This window comes from Haemorhous mexicanus, chromosome Z (genome assembly GCF_027477595.1).
Source record: "Haemorhous mexicanus isolate bHaeMex1 chromosome Z, bHaeMex1.pri, whole genome shotgun sequence".
Classification (NCBI taxonomy): Eukaryota; Metazoa; Chordata; class Aves; order Passeriformes; family Fringillidae; genus Haemorhous; species Haemorhous mexicanus.
The window spans coordinates 52,032,306-52,053,650 of NC_082381.1; the positions used below are offsets into that span (position 1 = coordinate 52,032,306).

Below are 21,345 nucleotides of genomic sequence, written 5' to 3' on the forward strand. Positions count from 1 at the left end.
TTATCCAACTGGATTCTGTAAAGCCTAGCAGCTCACATATGTACAGTGATACTTTTCCTTTAAGTGGTAAGTTTGATAGGGTCTCTCTGTTCTGTTCAACAGTAGGTTTTCTGAAAACTTGTTTACATGTGTAAATTTTGGTTAAAAGCAAACACTGGAGACAGACACACTTTGTGACTGCATGAAACCAATTTCCCTAAGGCAACAGGCAAAAAAGCCTCTCAAGAGGATCATAGCAGTTATCACTCTTTCTGCAGTGTCTACCTGCCCAGACAGCTGGAAAGGTCTTCCAAAATTCTATTGATCTTTCTCCAAACTAAATTCATTATTTGTTACACTGTACTCATGGTCATGGAGAGAACTGATTCCTTTCCTCATCGTAACTACTCTTCTTTTAAAGATAAGACAAGCGCAGAAACATAGATTAGTTTAGCGGCCTTTAACGGTGACTAGTTCCAACTCTCCATCATCTTCAACCAAACCAGCTTGCTTCGAGCCCCATCCAATGTAACCCTGAATGCTTTCAGGGCTGAAGCATCCAGCATGACTCTGGGCAACCTGTGACAGTGTTTCATCACCCTTACTGCAAAAAACTTCTTCCTTATATCTAATCTAAATCAACCCTCTTTGATTTTCAGATCATTATTCTTTGTCCTATTGCAATGATGTATGTTCCTTTTCAATCTTCTCTTTATTGCACTGAACATACTCAGGCTCTGAGCCTCCTTATATTACTTGCTTTGCAAGCTTCTTCTGGCTCTGCTGCTCTTCTCTGTAGCATCTTTCAAGATGAGTAGATTTGGTGTCCTAATCTATATACAGTATTCTAATAGATTCCCTCAGAGCGGCTAATGCAATGGGGAAAAGATGTAAAAATGTTATACAATTTTCCTTTTGATGCCAGACTTGAATTTGCTTTGTTCTGCCTCATTGCATGGAGAGAGAATCCCACTTCTTTCCCTGCAGAGTCACTAAATCTTTCTCTGCAAATATGCCCCTCAGACAGCATGTTCTTATTGCATATTTCCACAGCCAGTGCACATTCACTTGGCTTTATGGAGTTTCACAGTTTACAGTCATAATTCACTGAGCAACTGTTACACAGGCAAACACTTGAATTTACTCTGGAACATACTTCCTTTATGTTACCAACTTATTATAGTAAAAGCTCTTTATTAATGACTATATGAAGTGATAAATTTCACAGGCTCACAAGATCTGGCTCACACTCCTCTGGTGACTGCTCCATATTAAGGACAGCAATTACTGTCTAGACAAATGGACATTCATGTCCACTTCCTTACACAAATTAATTGCTGTTTTTAAAAAAACACCAGTCAGAAAGAGATTCCACCTCATGAGCAAAGCAATCAAATCAAACAGAACCTTCTGTTCTGTTCAATAGTTCTTTCCTTTTCAAGGAAGTATCTTACAAAGCCAAGGTTTGGATTATGTCTTCCCAATCTCACTAGGATAAAAGCAAAGGGTTTGATTAAATATTAATATAAGTTAGTGTTCATCTATTGAAGACGTATGGACTAAAGCACACACTTGGAATATTTAGCTAAAACAGGGTACTTGTGAGGAACTGAGCCACTCACATGATCTCAGTGTTTTACTGGTCTAGATCCACAGTTTCCCATGTAAGTAGCAAAGTGAATTACTCTATGGCTGTCCCACACAAAAGGCACAAAACTTGTAGAAAGAGAGCTTTGATCAGTTCATCCTTTGCTAAATCTAAAGCATAACAAATCTAGGAAAACACAGCCAAAAAGCTGTACAGGTACAAATTCTGCGTCCTGTAGGTCATGAACTACAAATCACGTTTGGGTGTGAAAGCAACATCATTCCTACATTCTGCTCTGGGTGCGTTAGTTCTGATCTTGAGTGAGCTTTCTAAGTCAGTCACCCCTAGGACTTCAGTTCACAGTTGTATCACAATCTCTGGGCACACACACTCATCAAAATATTAGTTGTGCTCCATGTATGTATCTCCTGCACTGCAGCTGCTAAAATATGTTCAGCTCATCAAATCAGACTAGAGCTAGTCAAAACCATGTCACTGAGTGTGATGCACAGTGTGGACATCATACCCTCAAGAGACACACCCTTTGTGCTACATAACTTATCACAAAAGACACAGTACACTTCTAGAGACAGAATAACAAACTGGATGGTCTTTTTCACACATTAGGTTTTTATGATCTGCCAGTTCCTTACCATATGTGTCTTATTTAAGGGCAATTAACAATAGAAGACCATTCTAAATCTGTCTTGTTAAAATATTTTTAAATTAAGCAAATGGTAAGAGATAGAAATAAATTAACAATAAATAAATTAACATGAGTTGGGCAGTTTTGACTTAGAATACAGACACTATTCTTACTCACATGTATTGTAGGTTCACATTTTTCACAAATGCATGACGGGACACGAATCTTAGGCCTGAATCCACCACGGTCCTAGGAAAATAAATAAAGCAGCTAAAATGTTTAATTTAAAATATGATGGAAAGTGTAATGAAAATAACTATTAAAATAAGAGTTTGGATGAAATCTCTACAAGGCTGAGCTGCAAGATTTACAACTTTCCTCAGTAACACACAAAGTTAGGCATACATTTTGATAAGGTCTCTACATGCTTCTATAAAATAAATACAGAAAAAAATAGTTGTATAAAATGTATCTCATACTCACAGATTTTTAAGTCCAACATAAAATCCAACCTCATTGTCATTGATACTTTCCAAATTTGGCTGGTTTGCGATGTAACTGTTGAAAAAGCAAAACAGAAAGAAGTATGTAAGTGGATCCCTCCTTGACTTTCTGACTGTTCAGAAATCATGCACTGATGTATGATTGCTGACCTACTGTAATTAGTTCTAAGTCCTAATTAGACCAGCTGCAAAGCAAAAATGCTCCTTAAAATCTTCCTCATCGTTTAAATGGTACTTTGTGGGACAAGGGAGCTGCTCATTTTTACACAGGGTAAATGAAGAAAGCAAGTCAGCCTGAAGGCCAAATAAAGCTACACTACAATGCCACCATTCTCCAAGACACATGTCCTTATCCCATGGATTTAACAACAACAATGGGGGCAAGTTTAAAGGTAGTACTGGAGTTATCTCCACTTAAAAGAGACAATCATACTTCCCTAGTCTTTTCCCTCATGTTGTTAATTTAATCACCTCTTTACACTTATTTCTTCCCTGACACAAAGTAATTTCAGATCTTTTTAAAAGATGTGGCAATAGGAAAATTGAGAAAGGAGAGGTTGTACTTCATGATGTTATACACACAAGCAAAAATTAAGAGACGAGAAACTGCTGTATTAGCCTAAAGTACTGAGTCCACTCATATATCCTTAATATCTGCCTAAAAGGATGTGGGCATGCAAGCCAGTCCTTTGTATTATGACCATGTGAGATCTACGAATACCAGTGACATCCCACAGACTGGAAATTAAAATGCTCACAGCAAATGAATCATTACTTCTTCTACAGGAAGAAAAAGTTTCACAGGGGAAATCACACAGTCCAGGAAGAAGAAATCAGTGGAAACTGCATTTTTTCAGATATTATGGGCAGAAAAGTATGCCTGATTTTAAGGGATGCCTTGCTAAAGAGTCCATACATTTCAAAATATTAGCCCAGTCCCAGAAAAACTTAAAGACAGATTGACATCTTGGGCTTTCACATGCATCACAAACTAACCAAAGACGCAGGTTCTCCTAAAATGAATGAGTCTTTCTTTGTTAGAAGAAAACTTTTCTTCATTCAAAACATTTTCTGGAATTTATTTAAAGGGAATACTGGTGAATTAGTAAGAAGGTATATTGCTCTTCCAAAGGCAATCCATGCACTTGAGCTGGTACATAGATTGCCTTGTTAAGAGAAATTCACTGTGTTTCTAAATCCCAACAGAAGCCTGAGAATCCCCTAAATTGGGCTGGGCTCTCCTCCAAAGCTGCAGTTCTGACTTGGGCTATGCTCTCACCATGCACCAGGAAAAGTAAAAAGTTTCCCCTAATGGCATCCATTGTCCCTTGGGAAAAAGAAGGGCAGTAAAAAGAATGCATGATGCTAGATGGAACACATTAGCACAGCATCATATGACATCGACTGTTCTGCAAGACTTTTCAGAATAAGATTAACAAAGTGTACCCATTAGAAGATGAGTCCTTTGTTTTTCGTGTTTCCTTTCCTGAATTTTAAGACAGAGTAATTTAATAGCTCAATATATACAAATCTACTTTGTTTGGTTGGGGTTTTTTTGTGGGTTGGTAAGTTTATGTATTTTGCCAAGTAATAGTGATGAAATGGTATATAAATATCTATTAATTCCTTCATCTAAGAGTCGTGCAAGTCAATGAACATACTTCCTTTAAACATGCCCTGAAGAACTCATTTTTGAGTTAAATATCATCCATCTTCTCTGCCACTTGGACCATATAATGCTAAAATAAAGTTACGCAAGAGGTTTCAAAGGTACCTTCCTCATCCTGTGCTCAGTTATCAAACAACAGTAATCCTGTCAAGGTCAAATAGAGATAGGGAAATCACATAAGAGCAGATATTGAGGAAAATGGACAGTGAAACGCAAATTGTGAAGAGTTTCAGATTTAAAGAAAAGAAACAGAATAACCAGTTGCACTAGCTAAGAATCAGGCTATCAAAAAAACCAAACCAAAACAAAACCAAAAACAAAACAAAAAAAACCAAAACAAAAACAAATTTTAAAAATACCAAAACCACAAACCTGACACATACTGCCAAAACACAGGTCCATCACTTAAACACACATATCAACAATCCAAATCTGATACTGCAATTTTAATCACAAAAATATTTAACCAGAACCACTCACTACAAGAAACTCCAAAACTTGACATAACTTACAATGTTGCACAAAAATTTGTTAGTGTATTACATTCTGTGTTAAGCCTCAGTGTAAAATAGTTCAGCTCTGCTAAAGCCAATGATGCTTCACAACTTACATCAGACACAAATTTTAGTATGAGCACACAATCTATATAAAAAGATTGGTATTGGTCCATCAGGGACCAAACAAATTATATTTGGGAAGTAGTAGTATGAGTTTGTGGTATCTTCTTTCCTTCTCTTATTGCACCCCTTAGAAGAAAACCTAGGTGGGGGAGAGCAAGGCATTCTTTACTTTGAGCTGGTACTGGTTTCTCTAAGATAAATGATTTATAATTCCAGTTTCTAGCTGAAAGAACCAAAAAAACCATTGCTTTTCCACAACCATACTGGTTGGGACCCAGAAGAACTTTTGTCCAAGTGCAACTAATTCAATAACTCCTCTGCAATACACTTGTAAAAGCGCTCTCAGTACAGAACACAACAGTAAAGCAAAATTCATGCACTTGGAAATCCTTGAAGAAAGAGTGGACAGACATAATTTACCACAAGCAGGTCACATCCTCTTACACTTCCCTACTCACTTAACAAGTCTGTTTCAAGCTAAACCTTTGCAGCTATGTCACAGCAGTGAGAAAGAAAAGAGTAGAATGATGTAGTTGTACCCTATAAGAGAAGTTGCTCTTCTGTTTAATTTAGAGGGAGATCTGAAGTGAAACCTCTCCCTAACTGAAGTCTATTTTTACCTTCTTCACAACTACTTTACCTTAATGTTACTTATCATCAAACATTAATACTCTAAAAGCTTTGACTTGGAGTGGGCGACATGGAGAAATGTAATTTGCCTGCCTGCCCTTAAGAATATCAACCCTATTCTTTAACGGAACATTTTTACTGTAGCACAAGAGAAAAACATACTGACTCACAGCTGGCTGAAGTCACGTGAAGAGCTTGGAAGCTCCCACTGCACACCACAGCACTGTTGCACTGCCAGAACCTGGCTGGATAGCACCAGACAGACCACATATATCAGTTCACAAATACTGGCTGCCGCTCTAAATCAAGCCCTTAGCTGCCTACAAAGCTATTTTCTTGATTATACCGTAGCATTCTGCATCTCCTTCAATGAGTAATCAGTAAACAACAATTATCTTCAGACCCTTAATTTAATCTTACCATTGTCAACTACTGAATAATTCTAATAAAGGGATTCAGAGTCACACACCTAGGTTGCACATTGCAACCTACAACAGCATGTTCATCTCACCACACTTCAGCAGCTACAGAATAATGTCACACACTCACACTTCACCACTGTCACAACATTTTGGAAACAATAGTTTAAAATCCTTATATATAAGAGTAAACTCCTCCAAGTAAGTCTCCTTTGAGAGGGTGGTCTTCACTTATGCTCATTATAAAAATGAAAGGATACAGATTATGTTTCACATCAGTGAAGCAGCTTCTGAACTGCAAAAGCATGAAGAGAAAGTGGGTTCTGATGTTTAAAGCCATCTAGATTATTTAATGTTCCTTAGTAATTTCAAAAATGGATTCCATGCCAACTTTCAAATATTTTCCTTAACCTGAATATAAAAGGCCAGCAGAAATATGCCTTCCTAACTTGCTTACTCTATTTCCTCCTGCTTCATGTATGTTAAGGTATACTACTCCATCTGGAGCTATAAGGACATGTTGGAAAAAAAACTAGCACATGCTAGGCTTAACAACATAGATGCAAGCAAATAACACTGTAATGCAGCTCCAGAAGTATTTCTGTTGCCAAAACAATCCCTTTATGGGAAACGTATTTTCTTAACACTCCAAAAAATAAATCAATTATAGGTCTAGCTCTAGTTAATACAAAAAAGATTTTAAAGTTAATAAACACTCACTGGTGAAATGAACTGAACTCTGAACTATAGAAAAACTTTATATTCCAAGTTGTTTTTTCACTAAGTCTTTAGGGGACAAAGGCAGCATACTTCAGACATCGAACTGTCAGTAGATTAATTACCATTTAATGACAGGTCACATATGTCCCTAGTCTAGACTACTGTAAGAGCTGTATGTTAATATTGAGAATTAAACATTGCAGTCTTCCCTGGTGCCATATCTTCTTACAAATTCAAATGTGATACCAAGTTCTTTAAAAGGTAGGCTAAAACTCAGAGGCATTTTCAACAAAGGCAGACTGATTCATTATTACACATTAAGATCACATAAAATTTGTAAACTTGATACAATACTTAATGAAACCTGGCATATTGAACTGGGTTACATTTGTAGCCCCCCTGAAACCAAGTTTAAAATAATGCTGAAGTGCCACAAACTCACAGTGGAAAATTAAGCACAGAGCTACACAAGTTGCATATCAGGAATGTAAAGTTTTAGACAGATGTAGGCATCAATGCTATAATCTCTGCACAATCAAGAAATCTTGCTGCATAGGACTAACCTTCCTCTAGGAAGGAAATGCCTAACAAGCAATGAGTGTGATACAGACATCCAAATCCAGCAAATATTCTACAAATACACAAGCTTACTCCAATTATTTTATTCTATTTTGCTTCCTCCATCTGGTACCATAAGTACGAGATTTAATGAGGATAACTTCAGGAAACAGAAACTCTGCTGCTAGAGGATCGTGCCATATAACTCAGGAAAGATGCAGTGTGTCAAGACTATCCACGGTGGACCTACATAACATTCAGAAATTTTACCAGTGCTTGACTCCTCCTTTGGCTGCCCAGTGTCTCCTGACAAATTCTGAGCAAGTGTTGCAGTGGTTTTCAGGGTTTTTTTTCTTGTTCTGTTTTGGTTTTTTGTTTGTTTGTTTTAAACCGTGAATCACCCTGAGTTTCAAAGAGTGAAAAACTGGTTGCCACTATCACAGGTTCCCTAAGGGCTTTTTCCTCACATTTAGAGTATTTAACCACAAGTCACAGAAGAGTTCAGGAAATAGCTCTCCACGTGCCAGTACAGCAGCTCTGGAGACAACATAATTATCTCTGGGATCTTTCTTCACAGACACAGGCATGCACATTTTTTCAGCAAATCCTGCACTACACACATCCCATACTCAGGTCATGCATTGTTCAGGACAGTCTGGAACTCAGCGTCTCACAGACCATGTCAGAGATCAGTTAATTTCAAGAATTCCCTGTTCTTGATGGTGGCTGTGTCAACTGCCAGGAGGCAACAGGGCCCAGACATTCTGTGCCACAACAGTATACTATTATCCAATTAGTAGCACATAGCTGCCACTGCAAATTGATTCTCCAAAGCCATCATCTCAAACAATTAGTGCCAACCCACCAGTTTAAAGCAGAAGAAAGCAGGAATTCAGTGGAGATACCAATCTTGTTTTGGCACTCCGGGAGCAGATCTGTGCTCCTGCTAATGACTACAACTGCCTGGAAAATGGTAAGTCCATGCCTGGAAAATGGGAAGTTTCCAGCCAACCTCAGTTGCTGCTTCACAGCATGAAGGCAAAAGTAAAAATAAATGAATATGCCTGGAATGCAAAGTTTAAAGAAAGTTACTGTAAGACAGGAAAAATGAAACATAATATACCCTTGGTCTTACTTAAGTTTTCAGTTTCACTTCAAGGTGTTTGTTTTATTCTCTTCAGAGAGCAGACTACCAAATCAAGCAAACTCTCAAGACATTTCATGCAGCTTTCAGATTTAAGATTTATGCTCTTGATGAGCTCCATCTTCAGAATTACTTTCCCCCAAATGTATGTAGAGCTTATTTAAGTATTTTCTCCATGTAGAGACCCCAAGTTTGTACATTTTATATTGTATCAAGACATGAATTTTTGATGTTTTTCCAGGAACACATGACAGCTACAGACTTGTTTTTCCCTAGCAAAGATATTTTGGAAATGTTAATATTCTTTTTTATTGTCAGAAGGGCAAACAATGACCTATTATTCTAAAAGATATATCCAAATCTCTGACCTTATACTTATCTTCAAAACACGTTTTCATCCCCAGTGTATGAAATAATCTATGCAGATTGCTAGGATGAGGCTTAAACTCCCATACAGACCCTTTATGATATATATGCTAAAAATCACACAGTAAATTAACACACAAAAGGAGAGTAGTGAAGGTGGCTTTCCATTATTTCTCAACAGAAAGCAGCCATAAGACTAATCTTTATTATTGTTGTTGTGGATGATGTTATTATTTCCTTGCAAGGATGAAAGAACATCTCAAAGGAATGAATAAATACAAATATAAATGACACTTCTTTCTCCTGCAGAACCACCTAGTTTTCAAAAAGTAGTAATGCAAATACTCTCTTTTCAGCACTTGCATACATGATCTCTATAGCTGTCACAGGCCTTGATGCAAATGAGAATGGAAAAACATCCAATCCACAAGAGCACAGTAAGATTTCAGACAGCCATCCCTTACATGCATCTTTTTAAGTCCCTCAGTGAATCAAAACATTAAAGCTTCTTGGTTGCTGTCAAAACCTTGGAATTCTCTTTCTTTCAGGTGCCCATACTCAGTGACTTTCTGGAAGAGATGTCTTAGGTAGCTGCACATCCTTTGGAATTAGATAGTACTTCTGATATATAGCAGTACTCCCCACAACAGTTTTTTCCTGTCTCTGGGTTCTGACATATTCACTATTCCTTGACTCTATTCCTTTGAGACAACATAAGACATTCCTTCTGAAATCTCCTTTAAAGTCAGTCTTCTCCCACAAATACAATTCCCACTGTTTGACATTAATATTTGGCTTCATTCAGTTTAAAATTACTGGCTATTAGAATATCAAATACTCCAATCAGTCTGCTCTGGATCACTGGATCATTAAGACATATTTCTGCAACTGCTACCCTGTTTGATGTCTCATTCACTGCATGCAGTGCACTTCATGGTAGATACAGATCAAAAGGCAGTACTTCCAAAGGGTGGAGCGAAGATGCAAAATTTAAAGCCCTCTATCCAGGAAAATCCATCTATATCTTGTTAATACATTACATTTGCTGAGCAATTTGACTCTTGACATCTCAAAACATAGTCCCTTTTCCATTAGCCAGCAAAAAGTTTTTCTTCTGTTTTTATTTAAGTCCTGAGAGCCTACAAGTGGTCATAACCTCTACCTCTTTTCCGTGCAATTATTACATAGAGAACACAACAAGTAGATGTTTTTCCATTCTGCAGATGATACCATCTGCTGCCATGGTTCACAACTGGTTTCCTAGACTCCCTTCCAAGACCTGTGAAACATCCTCTGCAGCCCTAATCACAGATCTGTGTCTTCTCCAAGACACTGTTGTCTACTAATGTTGTCTAATAATGAAAAACATACATGAATAGAACTTCACATTATGTTACTGAAGCATTCCAAAAGGGTTATGGGTTGTCCTTTTCATGTTTACTTCACGCTGTCTAGCACCAGAAGAGGTTGCCACTTTCTATATGATGACACCAATCTTACCACTTTAATTTAGCCTATGTGTTTGTCAGAGAACGTTTCAACATCATTTGTTGATGCATCCTCCAGATGCACCTTTCAGATGCATTCTTCACTGTTTCACATTTACATGCTCTTCATAGTTTCCTATTTCACTTTACCACATTTATTTACATTATAGTGTAGTCCACTTTTCGTTGTAGCTGGCCAAGCTTTTGAATTCATAGCTTCTTCTATTAGCATTATTCCACTTGAGGAATCCTGTTCTTCATTTAATATAAGTAGTTTCTTACTTGCACTGCATATATTAGCATAATGATGTGTTTATTATGCACAATTGTCAGAATCCAGAATATTTCTAATACTTGTGCTGACTGCCACATTGCTGCTACTGTCTCCTTTCCACATTCCTGTACTAGGCCAGTTTGATTTTGAGCAAATTCTCGGTCACAATGGTACACCCAGACAACCATCCTGTTACTCTGAGTTTTCTCTTTGTATTTGTTTGTTCTGCTGTGTGATATATGCAATGCTCCTTCTAGACTGTGATCAGCTTGTACTCATAAAGCCTATTCATGGCTGTTATTTGTTGTTATACTTTTGAAGTAAGGAAAATGAACTATTTCTTAAGCATTTCTTTTAGTTATATTTACGTATTATGTATTACGTATTACATATTACACATTATAGTTTCAAACCTTAGATCACCTGAGGGAATGGCCTGAAGCTCTGTCAGGGGAGGTTTAGGTTGGATATTAGGAAAAGGGTTTTCACCCAGAGGGTGGTTGGCACTGGAACAGGCTCCCCAGTGAAATGGTCACAGCACCAGCCTGACAGAGTTCAAGAAGCATTCGGACAATGCTCTCAGGCACAGGGTGTGACTCTTAGGGATGGTGCTCTGTGCAGGGCCAGGAGTTAGACTCAGTGCTCCTTGAGGATCCCTTCCAACTCAGCATATTCTGTGACTCTGTAATATGTGCACAATAGAGTCTTAAAAAGATGCTTACTTACTACCATTCTAAACTTAAAACTCTTAAAACATATGCTTATACACATTACATAGTTAGACCCACAGAGTCAACAAACTGCTCCCAGCTGGAGGGTACAGTATATATGTTTACCAGGTCACTGTATGCATAATGTGTTCCAAAACCTGTTTCTAAAAATTAGAAGACTGGAGAGGAGAATAGGAGATTAATAGGCAGTAGACTATTCACCCACCTAGTGAGTGGGGAAGAAAAAAAAAAAAAGACATCTTTTTATGAGGTTGCAGACCACACATTTGGAGGAAATGCTGTAAATAATGCTCCAGTGGCATCTGGGGCACCAGATTCAATTTCTTCATCTCCCTAAGGAAACATGATTCCAGTCTCTCAGAAGATACCATATTTACAAAGCCATCTGAAAGAGAGCAATCTCCACCTTACCTGTTTGTGCTGTTCTCATTTTGGCTGTAATTTAACACTCAGTGAAGCAGGAGCAGGACTCAGCTGCCGCACTACACGAATAAGCATCACAGCTTCTTAGCTAAACAGACTGTCCTGCTCTCTGACCCAAAAGCACATTTGAATATTCTATGCCAAAGAAGGCAACTCAGACAGGGAGAACCAAGGCAAGTCCACATCTGTACACCATACAGGACCAGCAGTTAAGATGCTCACATGGTTCAGACCTTGGTTCAGACTTCAGACCTATGCTCTGCTTCTAGCAGAGCAGCTCTTCACATGCCTGCAGAAATGGTTCACCTAGGACCACAAAATCAGTTTACCCCTCACTACATCCCTGTTTGCTAAAAGAAAGGTCTTGCTCTTGTCCCTCACCCCAGTGAACTAAGTCCCCAGTGTTTTCTTAATAGTCAGTGGGGATGGAAGGGGATAACTGCATGGGGTAATATGCAGTGGGAACCTAATTCAGCCTACTGAATCACTTCCTGGAAGAAGCACATTCTCCGTTGTGGAGAGTAGCCTGTTGAGTTAAGTGCCTTAGCTACACAGTTAGTAGGGAGTTGCCAGATTTTAATGCTGAGGGCTGAGACAGTCCCAGACATGATCAGTAGGTCCAGTGCACGACATCCAGAGCACATGCTGTGGGAAGGTCTTCCAGTCCATGCCCAGTAAGTCTGACATGCCCAGTATGTGCACATGATTTATCCGCATATGCTTGCCGTGCCTGTCTGGCATTCAGAAAACCAGACGGTTGTTGCAAAAGAATGGGAAGTCACACCCTGTGCACTCTTCACATGAATTTTATTGCGCAATGTGGGGTAGCCATGCTCCACAAGATACCTGCTGAACACAGCCTTACATAGGTTTTACATGCATGGTTAGGAAATTAAAAAGTTAAAACTAATTTCATTTACATCTAAAACTGGAAGATTTCTTTTGGCTCACCTGTCAAACCAAGAAGAAAAAGAGGTAATTTTCCCAGCCTCAACTACAGTTCTGTGGACAGATCCTTTCATAAGAAGCTCAGAAGCGTTACCATTTCACCGTTGTCTGTTTCAGCAGATTCAGTTAGATTGACTTTGATTAATTCATTGCCTTCCTTTTATTTATACATTATACAACTGTATACAATGAACCATATCTCCTCTACGAATATATAGCAGGAGCTGCAACTGTTTTTTTGCACAAGGAGGTTCATTCTAAAGCAAAATTATCTAAAATGTTGTAAAAGGCTCCTGCCTGAAATACTCAGTCTTAGCTTCCACTTACCTCAACATATTTAATATTCATACAGAACAAAAACACATGAAAGGCAAAAAAACCTGCAAGTCAAAAACTCATCAAGTAATCGAGCAACAAGCCCCATTTCTTCCAAACTTTAAAAAAGCAGGAAAATGCCTGAATGAAGGTTCCTTTCATCCTTCACATACATACTCTAAACTGTGCTGGTGAAACACTAACTTCATTCATTTTTGTCACTAACTTTACATAGGCCAGAATGCCAGTCTCAGCTTCCCCCTGAAATAAAAAGCATCTAGCTACCTTGCAAAATCAGGAATAGTTCGCTTTAGCAAAGTTAAGCTCAAGTTACACATCAACTCGAAGATTACAATCTCTCAAAGTGCCTCTGAAAATACCTTGGACACCTTTGGCCCGCTTCCTTCCATTTTATCTTACTTCTGAAGAAAAAAGAAATTTCATTACTTCAGGTCTTATCTAAGAAAAAAAGAATATTGACCTGAAACTTGATCTCCAAAAATTTATCCGAATTTATCCTAACAATGAAAACTCAACACAGAAACATACATAGCTGAATTGGTATTAAAAATAATTAAGTTCCAGCTATAGCCTCTGCATGATCAACACTCAATGCAGGTAATTTTCTTAGAAGAAAGTAATAAAAAAATAAATCTGAATTTCCACGGTGTGGCTCCTTTCCAGTAAGCCCACTACAACTGTGCAATGTGATCATGAGATGCTTGTGGAGTTCAGCACTTGCATGGAGGAAGTAGGGCCACAAGTGAGATTGAAATCTCACTTGGAGAGATAACTTTAGCCTCTTCAAGGATCTTCTTGGAAGAATCCCACGGGAACAGGCCCTGCAGAGAATAGGGGTTCAAGAGAGCTGATCAATAAATATTCCAGCTTCCTCCAGGCTCAAGATCAGTACATCCTGATGGAGCAAAGAGGGCAAGAGAGCTGCATGGATGAGCAAAAAACTTCTGTCAAAAATAAGGCACAAGCAGGAGATATACAGGAAGTGAAAGCAGCAACAGGACACTTGGAACAAATCAAAAGATGCTGTCCTGATGGGATGCATTCACAAGAAGCTGAGGAGATGCTGGCAGACACCACAGTGGGGCTGCTTGCAGTTGTCTTGGAACAGTCATGGAGATCAAGACAGGTGTCTGAGGACTGGAAGAAAGTAAATATCACCCCAGTCTTCAAAATGGGCAAGAAGGAAGACCCAGAGAACAACTGGCCAGCCAGCTCCACCTTGATCCTTGGAAAGTGCCTCATTCTGGAGGCCATCTTTATCCACATGGATGCCAAGAAGGTGATCAGAATTAGTTATCATGGATTCAGCAAAGGGGAATCATGCTTGACCAACCTGATTGCCTTCCCTGATGGGACAACTACCTGGATGGATGAGGGCTATTGTCTACCTTGACTCCAGCAGGGCTTTAGATCCTGTCTTACATGATATCCCCATAGGCAAGTCCAGGAGGCATGAACTAAAAGAGTGCACTAAGTGAGCTGGATTGAGAACGGGCTGAATGGCAGATCCCAAGGAGCTAAAATCAGTGCACAAGGTCTAGTTGGAGGCTCATCACAAGTGGTGTCCCCCAAGCGAGGGACACTGGGCCCAGTGTTGTTTAATTTGTTCAGCAGTGATTTGGACAAAGAGACAGAGGCCTCCTCAGCAGGTCATGATTACACAAAGCTGGGAGCAGTAGTGAATACCCCAGAGTGCAGCCTTGACAGGATGGAGAGATGGGCAGAAAAGAACGGTCTGAAATTCAACAAAGGCAAAAGCAGGGTCCTGCTCTGGGGAGGAATAAGTCCAGGCACCAGCCCAGGCTGGGGGCTGACCTGGAAAGCAGCTCTTTGGAGAAGGACCTGGGGTTCCTGGCAGACAGCAAGCTGTCCATGAGCCAGCAGTGTGCGCTGGGAGCCAAGAAGGCCAATGGTGTCCTGGGGTGCATTGGGAAGAGCAGTGCCAGCAGCATGAGGGGGGTGATCCTGTCCTTCTACCCAGCCCTGGTGAGGCACATCTGGAGTGCTGTGTCCAGTTCTGGCTCCTCAGGACAAGAGAGACATGGACCTGCTGGGAGAGACCAGCAGAGGGCTATGAAGATGATTAAGGGCCTGGAGCATCTTCTATAAGTGGAAAGGTGGAAGAAGCTGGGCGTGTTTAGCCTTGAGAAGAGATCACTCAGAGGTGATCTTGCCAATGTATGGAAGTATCTGAAAGAACAATGTCAACGGGACAGAACCAGACTGTCCTTGGTGGTGCTGAGCAATAGGACAAAGGTAGTGGGCAGAAACTGATGCACAGCAAGTTCCACCGAAACGTGAGGAAGAATTTCTTTACTGTGCAGGTGACCCAGCATTGGAACAGATTGCCCGGAGAGCTTGTGGAACCTCCCTCACTGGAGATATTCTAGAACCATCTGGATACAATGCTGTGCCACGTGCTCTAGTAGGCCCTTCTTGAGCAGGGAGATTGGACCAGATGATCCCACCAGTGGTCCTTTCAACCTGACCTATTCTGTGATCTTGTGATACTGTAATATTACGATTAATAGTAGCTTTGTAAAAACACAGAAACTCCATATGCCCATTTCATGGCAGGCAGTAGTTTCGTTTGCCTTTTGCAGTTTCTGAAAATATGGATTCACAATCAACCAGGAATTAAGATGCATCCCAATTACATATGATCATATATAATTTAACAGTAATGATGTACTACATACATCTGGTTGAAGAGATCTTCACAAACATAACAGCATCCTGTAAAAAAGCATATTCACAATTCAAGCAGTAGAAGGTTTCAAACCTCTATGGATTTATGTCTCCATTTGAAATGCATGTAAATTAGTGAATTTATACAATCTGCATTGCTTTTTAAAGGGCAGTTTTTAAAGAGCAGTTTTTCAGAGGTAACAAGCTAAATATACATCTGACATCAACAACACATTAAAGCAGTTTCAGAATTCTTTGCTCCATTACCTCCTACATTTTTCCTGCTCGGGCAAGGATATCTGGATGACCACCTTAAGGGCCATACTCCTAGATACACGGGTAGAGAGAGATGACAAACATGGGAGAAAGAATTGTGATTAAAAAAAAAAAAAAAGGGAGTTAGGGGATCCCTCTTTACTTAAAAATGAAAACCAAAATGGAGAAATCAGGTCCATGTTCAGTTACGTAAAATTTTTTTTGCTCTACAGTGATTAGGGATCCAGAATATTGCTAAGCTACTTTCTCTGTTACACTTGTCAGCATAAAAATAATGGAGAAAAAATAGAACCTGAGGAATCTGGAAAATGCCATGCTAAAGATATCACAGGCTGCACTGCCAAGCCCTATTTTCTCATCAGTATGGAAAAAAAAATCGAAGTTTCTTGAAAACAAGGTGCTCAAGAACAAATCTTTCTTTTCAGTATAGACATCCCAAACCTTTTTCAAAATTCTTGAGTGACCAAAGATATTGAGGGAGAGACAGTGCTCCTGCCACCCTGCCCAACACTAACTGCCTTCTGAAGGATGATGCTCTCTCCCAGCCTCATGAGATGTTTTGTCTCTGCCTGATTGAGACAGCTTCAGTGGAAACCCTCAGGAGCCCCATCAGTCCTCACAAACCAGAAGGGCAATGTCTAGAATAAGACATACAAAAGGTTCCCTGGGAGCAAAAAAAAGAACATGTACAAAATTCAGTGCTTTGTGATCCTGGAGTATTTTTAGAGCCTAGAAATTACAAAACTGATCTTCACAGTGCTTACTTTAAACTCACCTTAACCAATTACCCAGATCTTTAAAGGAAGTTTAAAAAAAAAAAAAAAAAAGGACAAATTCCTAAATGAAGCTATTATGTCACCACTGTCCAAAATGCCTTTAATAATTTGTTGCCTGGTGTCTCATGTTTTATTATACAATTCCAAGTCACCAGAAATAACTTCACAATCCAGCCAAGTCATGCAATGATGCACAGCCAGAAGTTGCTTTGAGGAGGAAGGGTCTAGAGGCTGAGGAGCCTTGTAGACAGTTTTATATGACATTAAATCTACAACAATCTCAAAATCCAGATTAAAAAAGACTCAAAATACCAACAGCTCTGAGCTTCAATGAATTTAAACATGCTCTTTTTTTTAGCACAAGCTCACATGACTTGTTAAATAATTTACACTATAAATTACTTATCCTGTCTTACTTATTAACAATTCTAGAGTGCTTTATATAACTGCATTAGAAATTTATTTTGCGGTTTTGAAATGTACGCAATACACAATCACCTCTCTTTTAATAGGCAAGAGCTTAAAAGTCACCTACTATTTTGTTGGCAAGCAGTTCTTCCTGAAAAACACCAATTAATTTCAAACCTCATTCACCTGAATAATCATAAGTATACATATTAATGACTTGATAGCAGAACTGTGAAGCTAGGCCAGGAATATACTTGTACTGCAAGATGTCACTTTTAAATCAAAGTCATTTGAAGAGTCATGTACACTGAGATACAAGAGCAATATATTTTCCTTAAGGAGAAAATATTATACTCATCCTTTTACAAGAAGTCCTGGCCACTCTAAAAATTTCTCATTTACTATCCTATTAATATTTTTGCATGAGTGATCTCGACAAGGCCTACTTATTTGCCATTGTGTCTACAATGCATGGATTTTACAAAACTGATAAAGTAATTTTGCTTTTGTGACTCTTGCTCCTTGGCTTTTAATGCATCAGTGACTGATACCATTTATCCTAATGCAGAATCTCACTCTGGAGTTGAATTTGTCTCCAATAATACCAAAGTGACCAAACAATAAGTACAGTCTGTTATGATAAGCACCAGTACTTGCTTTCCAGATAAAGACCAGCCCACACCATCATCTCAACCAACCGGGCAAATCTGAAATCTGTCACATTTACTGTAGTAGAACACTATGCAAAAACAGCCAGGAAGGGAAAGAGTGAGAGAGATGACTAAGAAAGCACCAGGCATAAATACTCTTATGCCCTCCCACACCAAGTTTCAGCAGCTGGCCTTCATAGGGCTGATGCAGAAGTACCCTCTCCATAGATTTGGATGCTGGATCTGAGCAGGAATCAAGAAATAGCTGGACATGGATGAGACTGCTTCTAAACTCTAAAGCACAATCCACCTATGGACCAAAACAATGAAGCACCTGAGTGTTAGGTGGTGGAGGCTGCCAGATACATGGTGCCTCATGTCTGTTATTCCTGCTGCACCATTCTATCTTCTTCCATTTCTTAAAGCCAAGTGGAAAACCCTGGCTGCCCACTCATATCCTGCCTGCTCAATGCCATCCACCTGGCCCACAGCCAATCCTCTGCACCACCATGGGTTTCACATACACACCCTGACCATGCAGCTATCCCAGAGCTCCCAGTACCTGTGGCTGGGGTAAAAAACTGAACTCAGGACCCATGCCACGGGTGCCTGTAGGTGTTTTGCTTAGGACTGCAGGATGCACTCCTGTCAAGACCAGGACATAACCAACAAGTGAAGGATTGATTTCAACAGATACTCATAAAATATACGTGAAGAAGTTCTTCAAATTGATTGTCTTATACTTTTTACATGTTATTTATACCAAGGGAAATTCCACCAGAGACCAACAGAATGTATCTGCAGAGCACATAAAAGAAGAACCAGGCCTGAAGCTACACTGAAGCTAAGTGAAATGTAACACTCCAGTCTCTTAAACCTGTTTCTTAGGTAGAATTAAGCAAGATCTGTGGTGTTATAAACAGTTTGTCAATCTGTACCTACTGTATTAGAACTGCTTCTGTATGTATTTAGTGTTTACTTAGCTCACACAATGAAATAATATGACAGCTACCGCAGTTCAATTTTTAATTTGTCTATAAACTAATTAAAGGGCCCCTGTGTTTTATGTTAAAAGCACACATGAAAATACCATCTTAAATACGTGCAACAGCATCTCCTGAGAAATCCATGACTCAAAATTATTTTTAGATCACCAAACAAAACAATGTGCAATGTCACAGAATGATACAGTAAAAACAAAAAAGAGCTGTAAAGAAAATGATGCTTTGAAAAACCCAGAAAATTAAAGAGAAAAGTATCAATGTAAAATGACTAGACATGTTTTAAGCTCATCATGGAAGAAAATATATTTGCAGTATGTTTTCTGTTCTGGCCTTTCAAACCAAAGATTAAATTTGAGATGAAAATTGCTCTGTTACTTCTAAACAGAATGCACTGGATAAAAAGGCTACTAAAGCCTACAAAAATGATCACAGATGCATAGCTCAAAGTAATTTTTTTTTTCTATTTAAGCAATCTACATAAACATCTGAATCAATAACATTTATAACTGTTATAAATAGTCTGAGAAAGACCATTTCTTTATCACAGGTCCTAAAAAGTCTCCCAAAGGTAGGCCATACATGAGTAGTAGAAATGAATGCCTCCAGCTTTTCCCCGAGCAAATGCAGGGAAATGCAGCAAATTGACTTCAACGAACTGCAGGAATGTAGCCCAAAGGCTAGAATTTAATCTAAACTCACACCGTATTTCACAGTACTTTTTTATTTCTTCTAAAAGACACTGAAAAACAGAAGAAGGATGGAGAACACAAATAGTGAGATCTGTATAGATTTAGGGCATATATGCTGGTATCTTTTACAATAAATGTCACAGAAAACAATTCGAAAACAGGGGTAGGGAAATACAAACAAAACAGCTTGAGACAGTTTTTCCCAAGATCTATCATCGACACATCCAGTATCCAAAATTTTTTGCTCTGCAAGAGGTTTTCTTAGGCAATGGACATGAATGCCATGGTGCTCTGAACTGCGAAACTATGCCGGATTTAACACAAAAAGCTGCAGAACTCCCTCATCAAATACTGTCTTCGAGGCCAACGAGGATGGAAGCACCACATGGGAACGAGAGGAAAAAAAAACTTTTTTCCTCACGCTTAATTGGGATTCTCTAATTCCCTCCCAATTGCTGACAAGCAGCACTATATTCATTCCTCTGCAGTTTTTTTATTTTTTCCTTCCAGCCACCTCCACTGAGAAGGTCAAAGCAGGTTCGCATTCCTATGGTTAGGGTATGAAAGACAGTTTGCTGTCACTTTCTGGCACATCTCTTCCTTTACTTTTTTTTTTCTTCTTTTTTTTTTTCTTTTTTAAAAATTTTTTAAATATAAAATAGTAGAAATCTGGGGCGAAGGGCAAGCTGCCCACCAATACTCTCGGTTCGCAGCGATAAGCTGAGGGAACGAAAGTAAAAAAAAAAAAAAAAGAAAAGAAAAGAAAAAAGAAAAAAAGAAAGAAATAGGAAAAACCCTCCGTTTCATACCTGCTGCCGCCGCAGAGGTGCGGGCTGAGCGGTGCGCAACCCGCGGCAGCAGCTGGGGCAATGATCGGAGGCGAAGACCCAGCCCCGTCCCGCTCCCCGGCTGCCCTGTGGTCCCTCTGCAGCCGGCGCCGACCCCCCGCCCCGGTCCCCGCGACCTGCATCGCGAACAATTAGGATTCATCATCTAAACGGGTTGGCAGCGGCAGCTCTGGCAAGCTGCGTCCAAAAAAAATCACACGGGGCTTTTAGGCTTCCAGCCACCGCATCTGCCCGCGGAGCAAAAGCCACTGGCATGGGTCAGTTCCCCGCCGCCCCCGCCCGCAGCTTCCCCCGCCTGCTCCGGCCCGTCGCCCCCGAGCCCGGCCCCGGGCCGTACTCACATTTCGGTAACATTGTCGCCCTCGGCGCTCCTCTGCGGCACGGGGAAGGAGGCGATGCCCGGCGACGACCCCGTGCACCAGATCCGCCAGGAGCTGCACCCGCAGGACGCGGGGCAGCCCAGCGCACTCGGCCAGCAGCCCAGCACCAGGCAGCACAAGCCCCACAGCCGCGCCAGGCCGGGCCCCGGCCTCCGCCGCCAGGACACCATGCTCACTCCAGCACTGCCCCGACGGCCTCCTCCTGCTCCCGCCGCCGCCGCCGCCGCCGGGGCGCACGGCCGGAGGGTGCGCAGCCTTCCGCGCCGCGGGCGGGCACCCCGCGGCCGGGGCTCACATGGGCGCGCCGCAGCCGCAGCCACGGGCGCCCCGCGGCTCTGAGCGCCCCGGGCGCTGCGCGGGGCGGCGGGGGCCCGAGCTGGGCGCCGCGGCGACAGGGGCGAGCGGGGCCTCCGGCGCGGCGCGGCACCTGCCCCTAGCCCTGCGGGCGGACAGCGGCACCGCACCGCCTGCCCCCGCGGCTGCTGCCGATGATGCTGCAAAACGTGCGGGGCAGCGGGGGCAGGTGGCGGAGGCTGCGCTCCTGCCTGCGGGGGCTCGGGCGGCCGCTGCCCGCCGGAGGGACGG

At 40.7% G+C, this 21,345-nt stretch overlaps 1 protein-coding gene across 6 annotated transcripts in view; it reads right to left on the bottom strand.

The window, feature by feature from the left end:
* Nucleotides 1–21,032, bottom strand: part of NTRK2 (neurotrophic receptor tyrosine kinase 2) — a 194,530-nt gene extending 173,498 nt beyond the window's left edge. For 2 of the 6 annotated variants that reach the window (XM_059873524.1, XM_059873523.1), the window contains exons 1-3: nt 20,722–21,025; nt 2,697–2,771; nt 2,391–2,462 (exon numbers count right to left, since the gene is read on the bottom strand). In XM_059873524.1, the coding sequence (XP_059729507.1) occupies nt 2,391–2,462; nt 2,697–2,771; nt 20,722–20,930 (356 nt within the window). In that variant the 5' untranslated portion in view covers nt 20,931–21,025. Of the gene's footprint in view, nt 1–2,390; nt 2,463–2,696; nt 2,772–20,721 lie in introns of all 6 variants that reach the window. The other 4 variants (XM_059873527.1, XM_059873521.1, XM_059873525.1 and 1 more) reach the window with 4 other exon arrangements.
* Nucleotides 21,033–21,345: the final 313 nt, after the last annotated feature.